The 24,099-nt window shown below is 43.2% G+C and overlaps 1 protein-coding gene across 4 annotated transcripts in view; it reads left to right on the forward strand.

The window, feature by feature from the left end:
- Dph5 (diphthamide biosynthesis 5) overlaps window positions 1–24,099 on the forward strand; it is a 46,246-nt gene that overhangs the window by 20,666 nt on the left and 1,481 nt on the right. The window contains exons 5-8 of one of the 4 annotated variants that reach the window (XR_003954378.1): window positions 6,259–6,379; window positions 16,431–16,470; window positions 17,916–18,019; window positions 19,728–20,485. Coding sequence is in view for 1 of the 4 variants with exons in the window: in NM_027193.2 (NP_081469.2) it covers window positions 6,259–6,379; window positions 16,431–16,470; window positions 17,916–18,019; window positions 19,728–19,939 (477 nt within the window). In the remaining 3 variants the exon portion in view is untranslated. Of the gene's footprint in view, window positions 1–6,258; window positions 6,380–16,430; window positions 16,930–17,915; window positions 18,020–19,727; window positions 20,543–24,099 lie in introns of those variants that run through there. The other 3 variants (XR_003954380.1, XR_003954379.1, NM_027193.2) reach the window with 3 other exon arrangements.

Genomic DNA, 24,099 nt, shown 5'->3' on the forward strand with positions numbered 1-24,099 from the left:
ACATTATGAACTAACCAGTACCCCGGAGCTCTTGACTCTAGCTGCATATGTATCAAAAGATGGCCTAGTCGGCCATCACTGGAAAGAGAGGCCCATTGGACACACAAACTTTATATGCCCCAGAACAGGGGAACGCCAGGGCCAAAAAGGGGGAGTGGGCGGGTAGGGGAGTGGGGATGGGTGGGTATGGGGGACTTTTGGTATAGCATTGGAAATGTAAATGAGCTAAATACCTAATAAAAAATGGAAAGAAAAAAAAAAAAGAAGAAGTACAGAGGAAAAAAAAAAAAAAAAGTCAAGCTTCTTGGTTATAGTGATAGGGAAATGAGGTGAACCACTAGGGTGATGTTGGGAGCCGCCCCCACATTCGCCGTTACAAGATGGCGCTGACATCCTGTGTTCTAAGTGGTAAACAAATAATCTGCGCATGTGCCAAGGGTATCTTATGACTACTTGTGCTCTGCCTTCCCCGTGACGTCAACTCGGCCGATGGGCTGCAGCCAATCAAGGAGTGACACGTCCGAGGCGAAGGAGAATGCTCCTTAAGAGGGACGGGGTTTCGTTCTCTCTCTCTCTTGTCTCTCGCTCTCTCTCTTGCTTTTCTCTCTCTCTTGCTTTTCTCTCTCTCTTGCTTCTTGCTCTCTTTTCCTGAAGATGTAAGAATAAAGCTTTGCCGCAGAAGATTCTGGTCTGTGGTGTTCTTCCTGGCCGGTCGTGAGAACGCGTCTAATAACAATTGGTGCCGAATTCCGGGACGAGAAAAAAACTCGGGACTGGCGCAAGGAGGATCCCTCATTCCGGAACCAGAACTGCGGATCACGTTTATAAAGGTTCCCGTAACACAGACTGTTGAGAAGGATTCAACTGCCGAATTCAGAACTCATCAGCTGGGGAACGACGGTGATAAAGGTTCCCGTAAAGCAGACTGTTGAGAAGGATTCAACTGCCGAATTCAGAACTCATCAGCTGGGGAACGACGGTGATAAAGGTTCCCGTAAAGCAGACTGTTGAGAAGGATTCAACTGCCGAATTCAGAACTCATCAGCTGGGGAACGGAAGTGAGAAATGGCTTTACCAGGTATGTTTGGCCTTGAATTTTTTCTGGTGTTAGGAGCCCTTTTGTTCCTTTTCACATGTTATATAGTGCTTAAGATAGGGCTGAAAATTCTAGAGGAAATTCAGGACAGTCTATCAGAAGTAAAGCGGGGAGAGAGAGTAGGAGCAAGGAGAAACGGTAAGTATACAGGCCTTTCCAAGGGTCTTGAACCCGAGGAAAAGTTAAGGTTAGGTAGGAATACCTGGAGAGAGATTAGAAGAAAAAGAGGAAAAAGGGAGAAGAAAAAAGATCGATTAGCGGAGGTCTCTAGGAGATACTCGTCACTAGATGAGCTCAGGAAGCCAGCTCTTAGTAGCTCTGAAGCAAGTGAAGAATCCTCCTCTGAGGAAACAGACTGGGAGGAAGAAGCAGCCCATTACCAGCCAGCTAATCGGTCAAGAAAAAAGCCAAAAGCGGCTGGCGAAGGCCAGTTTGCTAATTGGCCTCAGGGCAATCGGCTACCAGGTGCACTCCCGCCCTATGCGGAGTCCCCGCCCTGCGTAGTGCGTCAGCCCGTAGTGCGTCAGCAATGCGCAGAGAGGCAGTGCGCAGAAAGGCAGTGCGCAGACTCATTCATTCCCCGAGAGGAACAAAGGAAAATACAACAGGCATTTCCAGTCTTTGAAGGAGCCGAGGGTGGGCGTGTCCACGCTCCGGTAGAATATGTGCAGATTAAATATGGAATCAATGCTAATTTTACCTTGGTGCAGTTAGACAGGCTTGCCAGCATGGCACTAACTCCTGCCGACTGGCAAATGATTGCAAAAGCCGCTCTCCCTAGTATGGCCAAATATGTGGAATGGCGAGCTCTGTGGCAGGAGGCGGCACAGGCGCAGGACCGAGCAAACGCTGCTGCTTTAACTCCAGAGCAGAGAGATTGGACTTTTGACTTGTTAACGGGTCAGAGAGCTTATTCTGCTAAACCTGATAAGAGGTATCAATGGAAGGTCTTACCACAGGGGATGTCCAATAGTCCTACAATGTGCCAGCTTTATGTGCAAAAAGCTCTTTTGCCAATGAGGGAACAATTCCCCTCTTTAATTTTGCTCCTTTACATGGATGACATCCTCCTGTGCCATAAAGACCTTACCATGCTACAAAAGGCATATCCTTTTCTACTTAAAACTTTAAGTCAGTGGGGTTTACAGATAGCCACAGAAAAGGTCCAAATTTCTGATACAGGACAATTCTTGGGCTCTGTGGTGTCCCCAGATAAGATTGTGCCCCAAAAGGTAGAGATAAGAAGAGATCACCTCCATACCTTAAATGATTTTCAAAAGCTGTTGGGAGATATTAATTGGCTCAGACCCTTTTTAAAGATTCCTTCCGCTGAGTTAAGGCCTTTGTTTAGTATTTTAGAAGGAGATCCTCATATCTCCTCCCCTAGGACTCTTACTCTAGCTGCTAACCAGGCCTTACAAAAAGTGGAAAAGGCCTTACAGAATGCACAATTACAACGTATTGAGGATTCGCAGCCTTTCAGTTTGTGTGTCTTTAAGACAGCACAATTGCCAACTGCAGTTTTGTGGCAGAATGGGCCATTGTTGTGGATCCATCCAAACGTATCCCCAGCTAAAATAATAGATTGGTATCCTGATGCAATTGCACAGCTTGCCCTTAAAGGCCTAAAAGCAGCAATCACCCACTTTGGGCAAAGTCCATATCTTTTAATTGTACCTTATACCGCTGCACAGGTTCAAACCTTGGCAGCCGCATCTAATGATTGGGCAGTTTTAGTTACCTCCTTTTCAGGAAAAATAGATAACCATTATCCAAAACATCCAATCTTACAGTTTGCCCAAAATCAATCTGTTGTGTTTCCACAAATAACAGTAAGAAACCCACTTAAAAATGGGATTGTGGTATATACTGATGGATCAAAAACTGGCATAGGTGCCTATGTGGCTAATGGTAAAGTGGTATCCAAACAATATAATGAAAATTCACCTCAAGTGGTAGAATGTTTAGTGGTCTTAGAAGTTTTAAAAACCTTTTTAGAACCCCTTAATATTGTGTCAGATTCCTATTATGTGGTTAATGCAGTAAATCTTTTAGAAGTGGCTGGAGTGATTAAGCCTTCCAGTAGAGTTGCCAATATTTTTCAGCAGATACAATTAGTTTTGTTATCTAGAAGATCTCCTGTTTATATTACTCATGTTAGAGCCCATTCAGGCCTACCTGGCCCCATGGCTCTGGGAAATGATTTGGCAGATAAGGCCACTAAAGTGGTGGCTGCTGCCCTATCATCCCCGGTAGAGGCTGCAAGAAATTTTCATAACAATTTTCATGTGACGGCTGAAACATTACGCAGTCGTTTCTCCTTGACAAGAAAAGAAGCCCGTGACATTGTTACTCAATGTCAAAGCTGCTGTGAGTTCTTGCCAGTTCCTCATGTGGGAATTAACCCACGCGGTATTCGACCTCTACAGGTCTGGCAAATGGATGTTACACATGTTTCTTCCTTTGGAAAACTTCAATATCTCCATGTGTCCATTGACACATGTTCTGGCATCATGTTTGCTTCTCCGTTAACTGGAGAAAAAGCCTCACATGTGATTCAACATTGCCTTGAGGCATGGAGTGCTTGGGGGAAACCCAGACTCCTTAAGACTGATAATGGACCAGCTTATACGTCTCAAAAATTCCAACAGTTCTGCCGTCAGATGGACGTGACCCACCTGACTGGACTTCCGTACAACCCTCAAGGACAGGGTATTGTTGAGCGTGCGCATCGCACCCTCAAAACCTATCTTATAAAACAGAAGAGGGGAACTTTTGAGGAGACTGTACCCCGAGCACCAAGAGTGTCGGTGTCTTTGGCACTCTTTACACTCAATTTTTTAAATATTGATGCTCATGGCCATACTGCGGCTGAACGTCATTGTTCAGAGCCAGATAGGCCCAATGAGATGGTTAAATGGAAAAATGTCCTTGATAATAAATGGTATGGCCCGGATCCTATCTTGATAAGATCCAGGGGAGCTATCTGTGTTTTCCCACAGAATGAAGACAACCCATTTTGGTTACCAGAAAGACTCACCCGAAAAATCCAGACTGACCAAGGGAATACTAATGTCCCTCGTCTTGGTGATGTCCAGGGCGTCAATAATAAAGAGAGAGCAGCGTTGGGGGATAATGTCGACATTTCCACTCCCAATGACGGTGATGTATAATGCTCAAGTATTCTCCTGCTTTTTTACCACTAACTAGGAACTGGGTTTGGCCTTGATTCAGACAGCCTTGGCTCTGTCTGGACAGGTCCAGATGACTGACACCATTAACACTTTGTCAGCCTCAGTGACTACAGTCATAGATAAACAGGCCTCAGCTAATGTCAAGATACAGAGAGGTCTCATGCTGGTTAATCAACTCATAGATCTTGTACAAATAACTCAGCAGGGATGTGAACAAAAGTTTCCGGGATTGTGTGTTATTTCCATTCAGTATGTTAAATTTACTAGGGCAGCTAATTTGTCAAAAAGTCTTTTTCAGTATATGTTACAGAATTGGATGGCTGAATTTGAACAGACCCTTCGAGGCTTGCCATCATTCAGGTCAACTCCACGCGCTTGGACCTGTCCCTGACCAAAGGATTACCCAATTGGATCTCCTCAGCATTTTCTTTCTTTAAAAAATGGGTGGGATTAATATTATTTGGAGATACACTTTGCTGTGGATTAGTGTTGCTTCTTTGATTGGTCTGTAAGCTTAAGGCCTAAACTAGGAGAGACAAGGTGGTTATTGCCCAGGCGCTTGCAGGACTAGAACATGGAGCTCCCCCTGATATATGGTTATCTATGCTTAGGCAATAGGTCGCTGGCCACTCAGCTCTTATATCCCATGAGGCTAGACTCATTGCACGGGATAGAGTGAGTGTGCTTCAGCAGCCCGAGAGAGTTGCAAGGCTAAGCACTGCAATGGAAAGGCTCTGCGGCATATATGAGCCTATTCTAGGGAGACATGTCATCTTTCATGAAGGTTCAGTGTCCTAGTTCCCTTCCCCCAGGCAAAACGACACGGGAGCAGGTCAGGGTTGCTCTGGGTAAAAGCCTGTAAGCCTAAGAGCTAATCCTGTACATGGCTCCTTTACCTACACACTGGGGATTTGACCTCTATCTCCACTCTCATTAATATGGGTGGCCTATTTGCTCTTATTAAAAGAAAAAGGGGGAGATGTTGGGAGCCGCCCCCACATTCGCCGTTACAAGATGGCGCTGACATCCTGTGTTCTAAGTGGTAAACAAATAATCTGCGCATGTGCCAAGGGTATCTTATGACTACTTGTGCTCTGCCTTCCCCGTGACGTCAACTCGGCCGATGGGCTGCAGCCAATCAAGGAGTGACACGTCCGAGGCGAAGGAGAATGCTCCTTAAGAGGGACGGGGTTTCGTTCTCTCTCTCTCTTGTCTCTCGCTCTCTCTCTTGCTTTTCTCTCTCTCTTGCTTTTCTCTCTCTCTTGCTTCTTGCTCTCTTTTCCTGAAGATGTAAGAATAAAGCTTTGCCGCAGAAGATTCTGGTCTGTGGTGTTCTTCCTGGCCGGTCGTGAGAACGCGTCTAATAACAGGGTGAGATGGAGATTTTGAGAAAGGTCCTTATCGGTGGACTTTCACATGAAAGGCAAAGATATTATTAAATCGGGAGGATATAGGTTGAAATCAGTAGCAGGAGTGAGTATGTGGGTTGTGATTTTATTGAGCTGATATTATGGATAAGAACCTATGTTCAAACCTAAGTTTGTGTATTTATTTATCTTTACCTGTGTGACCTTAGGTTAGTCAATTGTTCTTAGTCTTATCAGTGAAAGGGAATATTAAACTTGAAACCTATTGTAAGTCCTGAAAGCTATTTTTATTTCTGTGGTTTTTTTTCCTTAGGTTTGATTAATTGATTGACTGACTATTGATTTTTAGTTTGTAATGTGTATATGGGAGCAGTAAGATCATGCAGTGCAGGTGCCCACAGAGGCCAGAGGGCTGACATCTTCCTGGCGCTGGAGTTGCTGGTGACTATGAGCTTCTCAGCCTTGGGTTCCCTGCAAGTGTGATACTAGCAATTGATGCTGAGCCTTCTCTCAGCCTAAACCATGTCTTCAGCCTGATTTCAGGGTTCTTGACCTAACAGTAGTGATTGTCGTATCATTAAGTACGGTTTTCTTTTTCTAGTTGTACAGGTTTGGAGAAACAGTTTCTATTGTGTTTTGGACGGACACTTGGCGACCAGAGAGCTTCTTTGACAAGGTGAAGAGGAACCGGGCCAATGGCATGCACACGCTGTGCTTACTCGGTGAGCGTTGGGAAGGCCTTAGACCCCCACACGGTGCAGCTGTCACAAGCCTCCTATGTTCATTTTGTGATAGAACTAAAACTAAACCTAGTAAATAACTAGGTAGGGGTGGCAGGGAAAGAACACAGGCTAGCCAATGTATGCACTCAGCGCTCTTCAGATGCTCAGCACCAAATAGCACATAAATTCATGTCCATGCTGAGACGCGCTGCTCCCAAGAGCCTGTATTTACAAGTTTGTCCATAGTTCTTACAGTTCAGCATTTATTCTTGTCACCAACTATTCTGCTGCTTCTAGGATATTGTGCATCCAAGTCACAAAATGCTCCTTCTGGAAGACACTCCAAGATCATTTAGTTCGAAGCTGTTATGCAGATGATGTTGAATACTGAGCTTTTCCCAGTACCGTTCATTTACTTGTTAACAGGACAGAATCCAAACGCCCCGCAATTCCCAGCTCCCTTCACTGTACTGTCGTGCCCAAGGGTTATTTCCTGTGTAACATAGATGGCTAGGCCTGCCTTGTACAACACGATAATCGTGCATTTCAGATGTGCGTGGGCTTTGCCTTCTAGCAGTGATCACAAGGTTTAACATGTCACGTGTCTCAGAGCCTCTGCCGAGCTTATATAATCTAGAAAGGAATACTGGGAACATGTTCATGTTTCTCCAGATGCCCAGAACATAGCTGGCATCTTAAATTAACCTTGAAATGATATTTAGAGTTGGAACCAGAAGATAAAATCCTAGAAACTTAGGAAATTAGTCTGAACAGGTGAGAGGGTGCGCCAGAGAACCTGACAGCCTCTGGAACAGGCAGAAGCACAGAGGGGCTGAGGCAGCACCCTGTGTGGGCCGGGGACAGCCAGCCACCTTCCGGACCGGAGGACAGGTGCCCGCCCGGCTGGGGAGGCGACCTAAGCCACAGCAGCAGCGGTCGCCATCTTGGTCCGGGACCCGCCGAACTTGGGAAATTGGTCTGAACAGGTGAGAGGGTGCGCCAGAGAACCTGACAGCCTCTGGAACAGGCAGAAGCACAGAGGGGCTGAGGCAGCACCCTGTGTGGGCCGGGGACAGCCAGCCACCTTCCGGACCGGAGGACAGGTGCCCGCCCGGCTGGGGAGGCGACCTAAGCCACAGCAGCAGCGGTCGCCATCTTGGTCCGGGACCCGCCGAACTTGGGAAATTGGTCTGAACAGGTGAGAGGGTGCGCCAGAGAACCTGACAGCCTCTGGAACAGGCAGAAGCACAGAGGGGCTGAGGCAGCACCCTGTGTGGGCCGGGGACAGCCAGCCACCTTCCGGACCGGAGGACAGGTGCCCGCCCGGCTGGGGAGGCGACCTAAGCCACAGCAGCAGCGGTCGCCATCTTGGTCCGGGACCCGCCGAACTTGGGAAATTGGTCTGAACAGGTGAGAGGGTGCGCCAGAGAACCTGACAGCCTCTGGAACAGGCAGAAGCACAGAGGGGCTGAGGCAGCACCCTGTGTGGGCCGGGGACAGCCGGCCACCTTCCGGACCGGAGGACAGGTGCCCACCCAGCTGGGGAGGCGGCCTAAGCCACAGCAGCAGCGGTCGCCATCTTGGTCCGGGACCCGCCGAACTTAGGAAATTAGTCTGAACAGGTGAGAGGGTGCGCCAGAGAACCTGACAGCCTCTGGAACAGGCAGAAGCACAGAGGGGCTGAGGCAGCACCCTGTGTGGGCCGGGGACAGCCAGCCACCTTCTGGACCTGAGGACAGGTGCCTGCCCGGCTGGGGAGGCAACCTAAGCCACAGCAGCAGCGGTCGCCATCTTGGTCCCGGGACTCCAAGGAACTTAGGAATTTAGTCTGCTTAGGTGAGAGTCTGTACCACCTGGGAACTGCCAAAGCAACACAGTGTCTGAGAAAGGTCCTGTTTTGGGCCTTCTTCTTCGGCCAGGAGGAGGTCCAAATACAAGATATCTGCGCACCTTCCCTGTAAGAGAGCTTGCCAGCAGAGAGTGCTCTGAGCACTGAAACTCAGAGGAGAGAATCTGTCTCCCAGGTCTGCTGATAGACGGTAACAGAATCACCAGAAGAACAATCTCTAAACAGAGTCAACTATAACTACTAACTCCAGAGATTACCAGATGGCGAAAGGTAAACGGAGGAATCTTACTAACAGGAACCAAGACCACTCACCATCACCAGAACCCAGCACACCCACTTCGCCCACTCCAGGGAACCCCAACACACCTGAGAACCTAGACCTAGATTTAAAAGCATATCTCATGATGATAGTAGAGGACATCAAGAAGGACTTTAATAAATCACTTAAAGAAATACAGGAGAACACTGCTAAAGAGTTACAAGTCCTTAAAGAAAAACAGGAAAACACAATCAAACAGGTAGAAGTCCTTACAGAAAAAGAGGAAAAAACATACAAACAGGTGATGGAAATGAACAAAACCATACTAGACCTAAAAACGGAAGTAGACACAATAAAGAAAACTCAAAGCGAGGCAACACTAGAGATAGAAACCCTAGGAAAGAAATCTGGAACCATAGATTTGAGCATCAGCAACAGAATACAAGAGATGGAAGAGAGAATCTCAGGTGCAGAAGATTCCATAGAGAACATTGGCACAACAATCAAAGAAAATGGAAAATGCAAAAAGATCCTAACTCAAAATATCCAGGAAATCCAGGACACAATAAGAAGACCAAACGTACGGATAATAGGAGTGGATGAGAATGAAGATTTTCAACTCAAAGGTCCAGCAAACATCTTCAACAAAATTATTGAAGAAAACTTCCCAAATCTAAAGAATGAGATGCATATGAACATACAAGAAGCCTACAGAACTCCAAATAGACTGGACCAGAAAAGAAATTCCTCCCGACACATAATAATCAGAACATCAAATGCACTAAATAAAGATAGAATACTAAAAGCAGTAAGGGAAAAAGGTCAAGTAACATATAAAGGCAAGCCTATCAGAATTACACCAGATTTTTCACCAGAGACTATGAAAGCCAGAAGAGCCTGGACAGATGTTATACAGACACTAAGAGAACACAAACTGCAGCCCAGGCTACTATACCCAGCCAAACTCTCAATTATCATAGAGGGAGAAACCAAAGTATTCCACGACAAAACCAAATTCACGCATTATCTCTCCACGAATCCAGCCCTTCAAAGGATAATAACAGAAAAAAACCAATACAAGGACGGGAACAACGCCCTAGAAAAAACAAGAAGGTAATCCCTCAACAAACCTAAAAGAAGACAGCCACAAGAACAGAATGCCACCTTTAACAACTAAAATAACAGGAAGCAACAATTACTTTTCCTTAATATCTCTTAACATCAATGGTCTCAACTCGCCAATAAAAAGACATAGACTAACAAACTGGCTACACAAACAAGACCCAACATTTTGCTGCTTACAGGAAACTCATCTCAGAGAAAAAGATAGACACTACCTCAGAATGAAAGGCTGGAAAACAATTTTCCAAGCAAATGGTATGAAGAAACAAGCAGGAGTAGCCATCCTAATATCTGATAAGATTGACTTCCAACCCAAAGTCATCAAAAAAGACAAGGAGGGACACTTCATTCTCATCAAAGGTAAAATCCTCCAAGAGGAACTCTCAATTCTGAATATTTATGCTCCAAATACAAGAGCAGCCACATTCACTAAAGAAACTTTAGTAAAGCTCAAAGCACACATTGCACCTCACACAATAATAGTGGGAGACTTCAACACACCACTTTCACCAATGGACAGATCATGGAAACAGAAACTAAACAGGGACACACTGAAACTAACAGAAGTGATGAAACAAATGGATCTGACAGATATCTACAGAACATTTTATCCTAAAACAAAAGGATATACCTTCTTCTCAGCACCTCATGGTACCTTCTCCAAAATTGACCACATAATAGGTCACAAATCAGGCCTCAACAGATTCAAAAATATTGAAATTGTCCCATGTATCCTATCAGATCACCATGCACTAAGGCTGATCTTCAATAACAAAATAAATAACAGAAAGCCAACATTCACATGGAAACTGAACAACACTCTTCTCAATGATACCTTGGTCAAGGAAGGAATAAAGAAAGAAATTAAAGACTTTTTAGAGTTTAATGACAATGAAGCCACAACGTACCCAAACCTTTGGGACACAATGAAAGCATTTCTAAGAGGGAAACTCATAGCTATGAGTGCCTTCAAGAAAAAACGGGAGAGAGCACATACTAGCAGCTTGACAACACATCTAAAAGCTCTAGAAAAAAAGGAAGCAAATTCACCCAAGAGGAGTAGACGGCAGGAAATAATCAAACTCAGGGGTGAAATCAACCAAGTGGAAACAAGAAGAACTATTCAAAGAATTAACCAAACGAGGAGTTGGTTCTTTGAGAAAATCAACAAGATAGATAAACCCTTAGCTAGACTCACTAAAGGGCACAGGGACAAAATCCTAATTAACAAAATCAGAAATGAAAAGGGAGACATAACAACAGATCCTGAAGAAATCCAAAACACCATCAGATCCTTCTACAAAAGGCTATACTCAACAAAACTGGAAAACCTGGACGAAATGGACAAATTTCTGGACAGATACCAGGTACCAAAGTTGAATCAGGATCAAGTTGACCTTCTAAACAGTCCCATATCCCCTAAAGAAATAGAAGCAGTTATTAATAGTCTCCCAGCCAAAAAAAGCCCAGGACCAGACGGGTTTAGTGCAGAGTTCTATCAGACCTTCAAAGAAGATCTAACTCCAGTTCTGCACAAACTTTTTCACAAGATAGAAGTAGAAGGTATTCTACCCAACTCATTTTATGAAGCCACTATTACTCTGATACCTAAACCACAGAAAGATCCAACAAAGATAGAGAACTTCAGACCAATTTCTCTTATGAACATCGATGCAAAAATTCTTAATAAAATTCTCGCTAACCGAATCCAAGAACACATTAAAGCAATCATCCATCCTGACCAAGTAGGTTTTATTCCAGGGATGCAGGGATGGTTTAATATACGAAAATCCATCAATGTAATCCATTATATAAACAAACTCAAAGACAAAAACCACATGATCATCTCGTTAGATGCAGAAAAAGCATTTGACAAGATCCAACACCCATTCATGATAAAAGTTCTGGAAAGATCAGGAATTCAAGGCCAATACCTAAACATGATAAAAGCAATCTACAGCAAACCAGTAGCCAACATCAAAGTAAATGGAGAGAAGCTGGAAGCAATCCCACTAAAATCAGGGACTAGACAAGGCTGCCCACTTTCTCCCTACCTTTTCAACATAGTACTTGAAGTATTAGCCAGAACAATTCGACAACAAAAGGAGATCAAGGGGATACAAATTGGAAAAGAGGAGGTCAAAATATCACTTTTTGCAGATGATATGATAGTATATATAAGTGACCCTAAAAATTCCAACAGAGAACTCCTAAACCTGATAAACAGCTTCGGTGAAGTAGCTGGATATAAAATTAACTCAAACAAGTCAATGGCCTTTCTCTACACAAAGAATAAACAGGCTGAGAAAGAAATTAGGGAAACAACACCCTTCTCAATAGCCACAAATAATATAAAATATCTCGGCGTGACTCTAACGAAGGAAGTGAAAGATCTGTATGATAAAAACTTCAAGTCCCTGAAGAAAGAAATTAAAGAAGATCTCAGAAGAGGGAAAGATCTCCCATGCTCATGGATTGGCAGGACCAACATTGTAAAAATGGCTATCTTGCCAAAAGCAATCTACAGATTCAATGCAATCCCCATTAAAATTCCAACTCAATTCTTCAACGAATTAGAAGGAGCAATTTGCAAATTCATCTGGAATAACAAAAAACCGAGGATAGCAAAAACTCTTCTCAAGGATAAAAGAACCTCTGGTGGAATCACCATGCCTGACCTAAAGCTTTACTACAGAGCAATTGTGATAAAAACTGCATGGTACTGGTATAGAGACAGACAAGTGGACCAATGGAATAGAATTGAAGACCCAGAAATGAACCCACACACCTATGGTCACTTGATCTTCGACAAGGGAGCCAAAACCATCCAGTGGAAGAAAGACAGCATTTTCAACAATTGGTGCTGGCACAACTGGTTGTTATCATGTAGAAGAATGCGAATCGATCCATACTTATCTCCTTGTACTAAGGTCAAATCTAAGTGGATCAAGGAACTTCACATAAAACCAGAGACACTGAAACTTATAGAGGAGAAAGTGGGGAAAAGCCTTGAAGATATGGGCACAGGGGAAAAATTCCTGAACAGAACAGCAATGGCTTGTACTGTAAGATCGAGAATTGACAAATGGGACCTAATGAAACTCCAAAGTTTCTGCAAGGCAAAAGACACTGTCTATAAGACAAAAAGACCACCAACAGACTGGGAAAGGATCTTTACCTATCCTAAATCAGATAGGGGACTAATATCCAACATATATAAAGAACTCAAGAAGGTGGACCTCAGAAAATCAAATAACCCCCTTAAAAAATGGGGCTCAGAACTGAACAAAGAATTCTCACCTGAGGAATACCGAATGGCAGAGAAGCACCTGAAAAAATGTTCAACATCCTTAATCATCAGGGAAATGCAAATCAAAACAACCCTGAGATTCCACCTCACACCAGTGAGAATGGCTAAGATCAAAAATTCAGGTGACAGCAGATGCTGGCGAGGATGTGGAGAAAGAGGAACACTCCTCCATTGTTGGTGGGATTGCAGGCTTGTACAACCACTCTGGAAATCAGTCTGGCGGTTCCTCAGAAAATTGGACATAGTACTACCGGAGGATCCAGCAATACCTCTCCTGGGCATATATCCAGAAGAAGCCCCAACTGGTAAGAAGGACACATGCTCCACTATGTTCATAGCAGCCTTATTTATAATAGCCAGAAACTGGAAAGAACCCAGATGCCCCTCAACAGAGGAATGGATACAGAAAATGTGGTACATCTACACAATGGAGTACTACTCAGCTATTAAAAAGAATGAATTTATGAAATTCCTAGCCAAATGGATGGACCTGGAGAGCATCATCCTGAGTGAGGTAACACAATCACAAAGGAACTCACACAATATGTACTCACTGATAAGTGGATACTAGCCCAAAACCTAGGATACCCACGATATAAGATACAATTTCCTAAACACATGAAACTCAAGAAAAATGAAGACTGAAGTGTGGACACTATGCCCCTCCTTAGAAGTGGGAACAAAACACCCATGGAAGGAGTTACAGAAACAAAGTATGGAGCTGAGATGAAAGGATGGACCATGTAGAGACTGCCATATCCAGGGATCCACCCCATAATCAGCTTCCAAATGCTGACACCATTGCATACACTAGCAAGATTTTACTGAAAGGACCCAGATGTAGCTGTCTCTTGTGAGACTATGCCGGGGCCTAGCAAACACAGAAGTGGATGCTCACAGTCAGCTAATGGATGGATCACAGGGCTCCCAATGAAGGAGCTAGAGAAAGTACCCAAGGAGCTAAAGGGATCTTCAACCCTATAGGTGGAACAACATTATGAACTAACCAGTACCCCTGAGCTCTTGACTCTAGCTGCATATGTATCAAAAGATGGCCTAGTCGGCCATCACTGGAAAGAGAGGCCCATTGGACACGCAGACTTTGTGTGCCCCGGTACAGGGGAACGCCAGGGCCAAAGGGGGGGAGTGGGTGGGTAGGGGAGTGGGGGTGGGTGGGTAAGGGGGACTTTTGGTATAGCATTGGAAATGTAAATGAGCTAAATACCTAATAAAAAATGGAAGAAAAAAAAAAAAAAAAAAGATAAAATCCTAGAGTCTCTACTTACCAGCTAGAAAATAATTGAGAAGCAATTCTTGGCTTTTGCCTTCATATTGTCAAATTAAAAACGACAACAACAAAACCATAAAACAAACCAGTTGGGGTAGATTTCTTTATTATTCTATTTGTATGTGTGTATATACATGTGCATGCCACAGCACATGTGTGGAAGTCAGAGGATAACATGTGGAATCAGTTCATTAGCTCTCTCCTTATACTGTAAAGCTCCTCTGAATCAAATTCACGCTATCCTTGTAAGCAGCAAGCATGTGTAGCCATCCTTGTAAGCAGCAAGCATGTGTGTTTGCTTAGCCATCATACCAACCCCAGTCACAGGTCAATCCTTTTTTTTTTTTCTTGGTTGTTTATACTATGATGGTGGTTGAGTAAGAATGGCCCCCATAAGCCCATGTATTTGAGTGCTTAGTCATCAGGGAGTGGGAATCTGGAAGGATTAGAAGGATTAAGAGGTGTGGCCTGTTGGTGTGGGTATATCCTTACTGGAGGAAGTGTATCAATGGGGGTGGGTCTTGAGGTTTCCCCATTGTATCTTCCTGCTGCCTATACATCAGAATGTGGAATTCTCAGCTACTTCTCCAGCACTGTATGTGCCTGCATGCTGCCGTGCTCCCTAATATGATGATAATGGACTGAGCCTCTGAAACTGTTAGCAAGCCCCAGTTAGTGCTTTGTTTTATAAGAATTGGTCCTGGTGTTTCTTCATGACAATGAAATGACTCAGGCAGTTGTTGTTTGCCTTATTAAACTTCATTTATTTATTTGAGTATGGAGTGTAGGGTGGCAGCTTCCATATTCTCAAGCCATGGAGCTCGTCATGTAAGTTAGCATGTGGTTGTTGAATGCCAGCTGTGAGCCTGCCTCTTTAGGGTTAGGAAGAAAAAGCTTCGGAGGAAACTATACAGAACTTATCATTTATTTAAAGACAAGATATACGTGATATTGTTAGAGGTTAGTAGAACATTAGTTACATACATATTTTTAAGTACAAAGCATTAGAGTAGAAATCAACAAAGGCTGCATGAAATAACTGGCACTTACTGCTTCAGCATGGTTTCAGATGGGCCTGGGAGTAGGTAGTAGGGGAGCAATGCCCACACTCTCAGTAGACATCTGGGGTTCCATCTCTTTCAGTAAACGTGTTACTTTTACAAGTTCAAGGTGAATGAGTTAATAGAGGTGTTTACCTTAGTATTGAAGACATCATTTAAAGTAAAGCATGGTTTCTACTACTAATTGTATCTGAGGCCATTTTTTCAATAACATTCTTTTTTTTTTTTTTTACGTGCCAAGCAAATAGAACTATTAAATAATATTTCACATTTGGGAAATCCTTACCATTAGTACCCCAAACATTGAAAACCAGATAAGAGGTTGATCATTGTTTTAATTTCTAGGTAAACTTTTTAGTATTTGTCAATAAGGAAAGCTTTTGCTATCACTTTAGAAAGTTGTAGAAGCCTGTCAGAGACTCTTCAGTTGTAACATATTTATTTCTACAGGAACAAACTTTGGCTGAGCCATTCATTTTGCATGTAAAGCAGGAAGCAGCTGTTGACCTTGTGTGAAGTTCCTGTGAGGACACAGAGCCAGTCTGGCTTTTCAGCATTTCCAAGTAGTTCAGCGAGGCAGCAGTGGGAGTGTATGCTAAGGCCCAAATCTTTGCCATGGGGCCCTGTCAGATATCATGAGTATAGTGATTGTGTGCAGGTCATTGTTGTACCTGGTATCTGGCATAGACCCCGGAAGCCCTTTACTAAAGTATTCATTCCATATTATGGTATGTTGTGCCCTTTGTAAGAAAGCAAACATTTCTTTTGAAAATATGGTAAGAATCTATTTTTGACCTAGGTGTCATCGTTGAGGCTTCTATAGTCTGATGCCTGCAACACAGATCAGTGTAGGAGTATGAGCTATTAGGTATTAGCTATTAGGCAGCACACATGCTGCTGTTAGCTAATGCTTTCCCTTATCTTTTCCAGCAGGAACTAGATCCCTGCAGGGTGGTGTCAGGGCCAAACTCCTGTTTGCTTTCTAGCATGGGGCCTTTCCGCAGCCACAGGCTTCCACTCCTCTCTAACCTTAGTAGGAAAGTAGCCACACACAAATCTGAGCAGACACCACAAGCTCAAAGATCTGCATTTAGAGGGCTCTGGAAGATGAAGGATGTGTGGTAAAATAACTGGACTGAAAGAGGTGTTTTTCTCCCTGCAGATATCAAAGTGAAGGAGCAGTCTCTGGAGAACCTCATCAGGTGAGGCTGCTGAGGGGAGCACTTCTGGTTTAACTCGCTGACAAAGTCCGTAAGTTCTACTTTAGTTACCCAAGTCTAAAGATGCTTGAGAAATGAGCTCTCAGAACAGTTCCACGGTGAATATTTGCCTCATACAAAAGAGAGAGCGGGGTGATCGGGTGAAAGAAACAATAGAATTCATAGCTCCAACACTGAGAACAGTGACGGGCATTTATTGGTCACCCAGTAAATGTGGGTGGAACCAGTTAATGTGTTGGGAGTTCAAGCCCTTGGCTTTGAGTCTGACATCAGCTTCTGCTTGCTGCTCCCTTTGGGCTCACTCCCCCGTGTATGAGGACGGGGTCCTCTCTCAGTGAGGAGGCAGCGTGGACTACAGCAGCTCCCTCACACATGCCAGTGAGCACCTGGAATACGGCTGATGAAGCTGAGGAACCCAAGGTTTTATTTCATTTTACACTAGTAAGTTCAAAACCTTCAGGCTGTTTGAGACAACTTTAATATATAAATCTATTTTTTAAATATACTTTTATTCCTTGAGAATTTCATACATGTGTACAATATATTTAGTTATGCCCTCCCTCCAGTGAATCCTCAGAAGTCTATTTTATGACCAAACATTTTATATACATACTAAATATTTCTGATAAAAACATAATAATGAAAAAGTGCTGAAAGTGCCTCTCAGATTCAAAGACTTGGTATAAAACAATGTTTAATACTTATCTAATGTTGTGATATTAGATTAAATATGTTTACATGTTTTTAAAGCCAGTTTTGCCTCTAACTGGCTCATGTAGTGCCTGGAGCGTTTGCCACGCTTCTGCTGGTTAGTGTTGACTTGGAGAATTGTTGGACAATAAAATGATCAGTGCAGACTGAAACTTTCAGGACCTCTCATTTTTTTGTTATTGATCATTTGGTAAACTTGCCAGGCTTTTGAAGCATGCAGAAATAAACATACATCACTTCTGAGAATTTTCAGATCTTGATAGTTCCTTTTCTTAGAAGTAAAAAGAAAAAAATATATATATAAGAACATATTAATATAGAAATCGCTAACATGCTCTGGGTCCTGGGTCCAGCCCCAGCCCCATGAAAATAGCAAACCCTGAAGCATCCCGGGTGTAGGCTGCGTCGACTCTTGGGATGGCTGTAGCTAAAGCATCACTTTTAATAAACATAACCTTGATTCAGACGTGTATCCTTGTCAGAATGTCCATCTTGCTCTCATTGTGGTGCCATTGGGGGCAGCTCAGGTAGAACAACAGAAAAAGTTTAAGAAACTCAGTCACTGGGCACAGACTTGGTTTCTACAGCAGTGGGTATCATGTGAAGGCTGCTGAGTGAGAGCTATGCCACTCGGGAGGACCTGGGGAGGACCTAGGGAGGACCTGCACTGAATGCTACACCGGGAAAGAAGGCTGACATCTGCTCTGTGCTTACAGAGGAAGAAAGATCTATGAACCCCCTCGGTACATGAGTGTGAACCAGGCGGCCCAGCAGCTTCTAGAGATTGTTCAGAATCACAGAGCACGCGGGGAGGAACCAGGTACTTAGGACCTCGTGAGAGTCTCCTGTTATCCCTACAGATACATACGTCATATTTGATACACACTCAGACCACACTTAAGCAGGATCAGTGCTTTTACCTTCTTACATATTTCTTGGTGTTTATTTGTTTGTTTTTGTTTTTTATTTAAAATTCCATAGGATTCAAGCTCTTCAAACTAAAACTGTCATAATTTAAATTCTTAAAAATGACTTCTTATCAAGGACTTATAATCAGATTTTATGTTAAAATGCTAATGTATAAATGTTTGATAAAATAGAGAGCTAGATACCACTCATTTCTAGTCTATATTCTGTCCTACATAAATACAGTTATTCTTCTTTTTTCCTGAACAACACTGAAATACAGAACAGTTTTCTTTAGGATAAAGACAAGAGTTTATCTTGCATGCCTAATAGGTAGGCCAAGTGTGTGATCTACAGCACAGTGCGTCTGCACTGGACTGTTTGCTGAGAACTGCTTGAATGGTCCTGTCTCATTCTCCTGTGGGCACTGTCTTTTGAGCTCCTGGCCTCTCTTGAAAACATGCATTGAGGTAGTTTTGAGCCATCATTCTCTATTTTTAAGTCTCTATTCCATGTATTTATTTTCATGTGTGCACACTTGCCCTAGTGTACATGTGGAAGTCGGAGGAAAACCTTTGAAGAGCCTCTCCATTCACCATGTGGGTCCCAGGAATCGAGCTCAGGCCATCAGCGCATAGCAGCGAGTCCTTTCCCTCCAGAGAGAGCCTGCCTGCTGGCCCCGCCATTGCATATTGTATCCCTGCTGTGTTTCTTTCAGGGCCCTCTTTGCCTTGTATGAATCCTGTCCCACTTCTTTTTAAATCACTTGTCAGTGAGGACAGCTTTCCTAACCAAGGGATAAAAGCAATGAGAAGTCAGCTCTCCAGCTGTAGCTCCTAAATGAATGATCATGAAAAGAGAAGGATCTTTTTCCTGAATTTAAAAGCTGAAGTCTCCAGAAATGCCTGTTATTTGTTATGGGATCTATAGTTCATGAAGTTCTCTTGTATTAACCCTTGTTGGTAGAACGTACTCTATCACAGCTACCACTTAAAATACAAAACATCTTTTAAAATTTAAAAAAAAAAAGTGAAGTTAGTATTTAATTAGATGGCTGAGCAGAAACTCACATCAGTGAAGTTTTCTGAGTCTCCTGATTTTGACTGTGTCTTGGTCAGTATAAATGTACATCAAGAATTTATTTAAAATATAAGTGTGTTGGGGCAGGAGGGATGGTTCAGTCCTTACAAGCACTTGCTGTTCTTAAAGAGGCCCCAAGTTAGGTTCCAAGCACGCAATTGACTGGTTCCCAACCACCTGTAATTCCAGCCTCAGGAGACACAGCTCCCTCTTCTGCCTTCATGGGGACCTGTAAGCACATACATGCATGCATTCATGTGTGCATATAGCAACACACACACACACACACACACACACACACACACACACAGTTAAACCAAAATCTTTATAGTATGTGTGCGTCATAAAGATGTACACTCAGAACTTGTTTTAGGATAAATATTATATCATTATGTGGAGTGTAAATTCCAAATGGTAACGTGACTAGTCAGCAGCGACATTTCAGAAGTCAGTGTGTGCACTGTTACTGTGAAAGTTGACTAAGGCGATGGATGCACTTGCTGAGTTGACGTGCTGCTCTCTGTCTCCCTCCCCAAAAACAGCAATCACTGAGGAGACACTCTGTGTCGGCTTAGCCAGAGTGGGAGCTGAAGATCAGAAAATTGCAGCAGGCACGTTACAGCAGATGTGCACAGTGAGCTTGGGAGAACCACTGCATTCTTTGGTCATTACAGGGGGCAACCTGCACCCACTGGAGATGGAGATGCTAAGTCTCTTCTCTATACCGGAATCCCAGAGTACTGATGGACTCTGAGCATGGACATTTTCTGTTGTCTCACGATCATTTCAGTGAGATTGGGGTGTGTGTGGTATTTATATGTCAAATGGCATGGCTCTGTCATTTATGAAGAAGATATAACCGAAGTGACCAAGAAGAAGCAGGTTGAACGACAGCGTTTGGTTTCCTGCGGCAGCTTCCCCCATTCCATCGTGAGTTTCCTACTCGTCAGGGTGCACACACGTGGGCAGATGGAGCTGAAAAAGGGAGCCAAGTCGATGCAAGGAGGTGGAGACCAAGAATAACGTGAGGAAACTGGACAATGAATCACTTGAACTCTGATTTTCAGGGACAAAGCAGCATGAATCAGCAAGAAAAGCAAATAAAAGATTGCTAACTCTTCATATATTGTTTTATAATCTCCTTTATAAAAGGTAGCTGTCAGGCTGGAGAGATGGCTCAGTGGTTAAGAGCACTGACTGCTCTTCCAGAGGTCCTGAGTTCAATTCCCAGCAACCACATGGTGGCTCACAACCATCTGTAATGGGATCTGATGCTCTCTTCTGGTGTGTCTGAAGACAGGTAATCGTGTATTCATATATATAAAATAAATAAATAAGTCTTTTTTTTTTTTTTTTTTAAAAAAAAGGTAGCAGTCAGCGACTGAGAACATACCTTATTTGGTGTAAAAATTCAAGTGTGGCAGTGTATGGCTGTAACCCTGATGCAGGGTGGGAGCAGGCAGATTCCCTGAAGCTTTCTGGTTAGTCTGTGTGTGCCTTATTCAATGTGAGACAGTTTCAAAAGATAAGGTGATAGCTGAGTGTGGTGACTCACTCCTTAAATCCCAGTACTCAGGAGGCAGAGGCAGGCGGATTTCTGAGTTTGAGGCCAGCCTGATCTACATAGCAAGTTCCAGACTACCTTATGAATAATAATAATAATAATAATAATAATAATAATAATAGTGGAACAGGATAGAGGAAGAGGATACCCAATGTTGATGTTTGTCATCGCACGTGCACACATGAATACACATTTACTAAATACCAATTTTAAAAGGCTCGTTTGTTTAATAGCCGTAAAGTGCTTTGCCTTTGCCCATCTGCAATAGAAGTAGCTTCATGACAGTCATGAGTATTTCCATAGCCTAATCAACTCCATCTTTTTGCTCAGTCTATTCATGAATATTGGTTGAAATTTTTTTCTACTTTCTGGTATTATATATGCATTAGCTAGAAAATATTTTGACATTTCATTTAGGATGAAATATTGTAATGTGTACAAAACATCCCATTTTCAAATTATTGTGCACACAAGAAGAAAGAGACAAGTAGCTTAAGGCAGTTCTATGTTGTTTTCTTCGGGGGTGTTAAACCAAACACTTAAATGTTTTAAATATAAAGGACTTGCAGGTTTGGTATTCGAATGGCACTCATTCCCTCCAGTTAAAAACTCTTTTACACTGCATGATTGTTGGAAGACACTGGGGAGCCAGAGGGCAGGCTGAGAACTTTGCCTATGTGGCTTTTCCTGTTGAGACTTTTCCAGACATTCAACCAAGCTAGTGTCCTACTGGCTTGAGATGGTTAGTGGATGGAACTGTGGGCTCCAAAGGGAGCTGGACACTGAAGAAGGAGCCCTTAGAAAGTAAGGTGCTCTGGAGTGGTGAGTCTTCTGACCTCTGTCCTACGTCCTCAGCTTACTCCTTACTTTCTGTATGTGTACAAAGAGCCACAGATCTAGGTGAAAAACCTGGCCAGGGGCTAAAGAAACAGACATTGCTCTCCATTGTGAGAGAAGACAGCTTCAAGCTTGAATTCTGACAAGTTAGGAGGGCTTGATAAGTATGCATGCTTTCCTTCAGAAACCCAGAATGACCGTGTACTAGTAAAGGCCGAGCCTGGAACTCAATTAAGGACAAAGTGTTTCATATAATGTGAAGTTCAGCCTCCATAGGATGAAGGTGGTAAGCAGTGGGTTAATGTCTACAAGGACAAAGTTTAAGATGGTTCAGAAAATGGTGACAGAAATTAGTATAGTATCAATAATAGCCTTAGAACAGAATATACGGTATGGCTTTATGACTAGAAAGGAAGAACACTGGGTGACAGAGATGTTAACATACCCTAGACTCTGCCACTTTAGAACTGTGCATGGATGGAAAGCAAAGGTGTTTTTATGAGTGCAGACAATGAGTCTTGTCATCCAAGAACAAAAAGAAAAAGCAAATTGGCCGAAGTACAGAGGAAGAGAAATTTTTCCAACCTGAGGAAGACTAAAATTAAAAAAAATTAATCAGAATTGTAATGTCATGGGGGCAAGATCAAGTCATTTTTAAAATCTCCACACTGGTGGACAGAAAATGACTGCATGTGTGTGTGCAAGTGCATGTGTGTGCACTCACGCATACACACGTGTGCATGTGCCAGTGCCTGTTTAGAGGTGACAGGACAGCTTCTAGAAGCAGGTTGTGGGGATTGAGCTCGGATTGTTAGGTTTGGCAGCGAGCACTTTTACCTGGTGACCCACCTCAGCAGCTCCAATATCAAACAGTTTTAAAAAGCATGTCGGGCCAGGCAGTGGTGGCGCACACCTTTAATCCCAGCACTTGGGAGGCAGAGGCAGGCGGATTTCTGAGTTCGAGGCCAGCTTGGTCTACAGAGTGAGTTCCAGGACAGCCAGCAGGGCTCTACAGAGAAACCCTGTTTTGAAAAACCAAAACCAAACAAACAAAAACCAAAAGCATGTCGGTAATGAGATGTGAGAGCGAGGGAGGGAGCAGAGTAGAGCAGAGCAGAGCAGGTAGAAATGACAGCTAAAATTTCCTCATTTGGTAAACATCAATACATTGATCCAATATACTCAGTGAACTACAAGCAAAATAAGTAGGAAATTCATACCTGTCAGTTAAAACTGAGAAAAGTCAAAGTTAGCTGGAAAGCAAGCAAAAATGCTTGTAGGATTAGAGCTTACCAAATGTAATTTGAAATTAAAATTTAGGTTTGTTTGTTTGTTTGTTTCTCAGCTTGGCAAACCTGCATGTAATTTAACCTCAATGTAAATGAGTTAAAGAATGAAAACTTCACCAGTACTAAGAGATGATCAGTGCTGGAGTCCCAGGGTTGAGACAGAGACCGGAGAAAGGAGTGCACATTTGGTGTTTCTTTAGCAGTTGAGCTCTTTATTGGCTTTGGCTGTCTTGAAGTTTGGTCTCGATTTGCTTTGGCTCTTGCAGTGCCGGGGTAAAGGAAGTTAGATCACACAGCTTTGGCCTTGTGTGTGTTAGGCACGGATTTTACCATGCTGTTGCCCATAGCTAGGTGTCAATGTATCAACAGAAAGATTCAGTGAATCGCCTTGATAGTAACACTGCTGTCACCAAGAATTCCTTCTCTCTGTCCCTTTGCCCGTTGCCCTAACTGTTGGAAACCAGTGATCTATTCTTCTTCAAGAGCTTTGCCTTTTTGAGAAGGTCAAAAATATGAGACTGGCTTCCATAAGCTCGGTGTTCTGGATATTCATGCAGACTGTCCCAGGTATCAAGAGTGTGTCCCTTTTTTACTGGTTAGTAGAGGTCTCCGCATGGAGAGACTGCAGTAGTCATGATAATTGCTAAAGCATTCACATCGAAGCTTTTGTGTGGTTGTTCTAGAAGAGATACCCAAGAATGGGATTTCTGGTTCAGATGATAGTAATACATTTACTTCTGAAGGAAACTACCTGTTTACTGGCCTAGCGAGATATGTTTGTTGGTGCAATAGTGACATGAATATTATAGGGCTAACCAATCACTTTCTGACTGGATTTAAGGCCTGCTCCACAGGAGAAACCGATCTGGAGAGCTCATACATCCCAGGAGTGAATCTGCCACTATTTGCTAAATAGGTACAATATCAAAGTACATTCTAAGTAGCTATTTCTATACCCACAGGCAAGTGTAACTCTCAGGTCTCCTCAGACAAAAGTCCTTGTGTAGTGCATGGTTAATACAGAGATTCGCCACTGGCCAAAGTGCGAAGACACGTATGTGTGGAGCTCTCAGCCATACATGGGACATCTGTATTATACAACCACCCTGCCAAGGCTCAGGGAACGTAGAGAAAGAGGGAACAAAAACATTATTCAAAGAGCCAGAGATAGGAAAGGATCAGAGTGAAACTGTCTTTTAGACATAAGCACTGAACCTCTGAGTT

The sequence above is a fragment of the Mus musculus genome, chromosome 3 (assembly GCF_000001635.26).
Source record: "Mus musculus strain C57BL/6J chromosome 3, GRCm38.p6 C57BL/6J".
Lineage (NCBI taxonomy): Eukaryota > Metazoa > Chordata > Mammalia > Rodentia > Muridae > Mus > Mus musculus.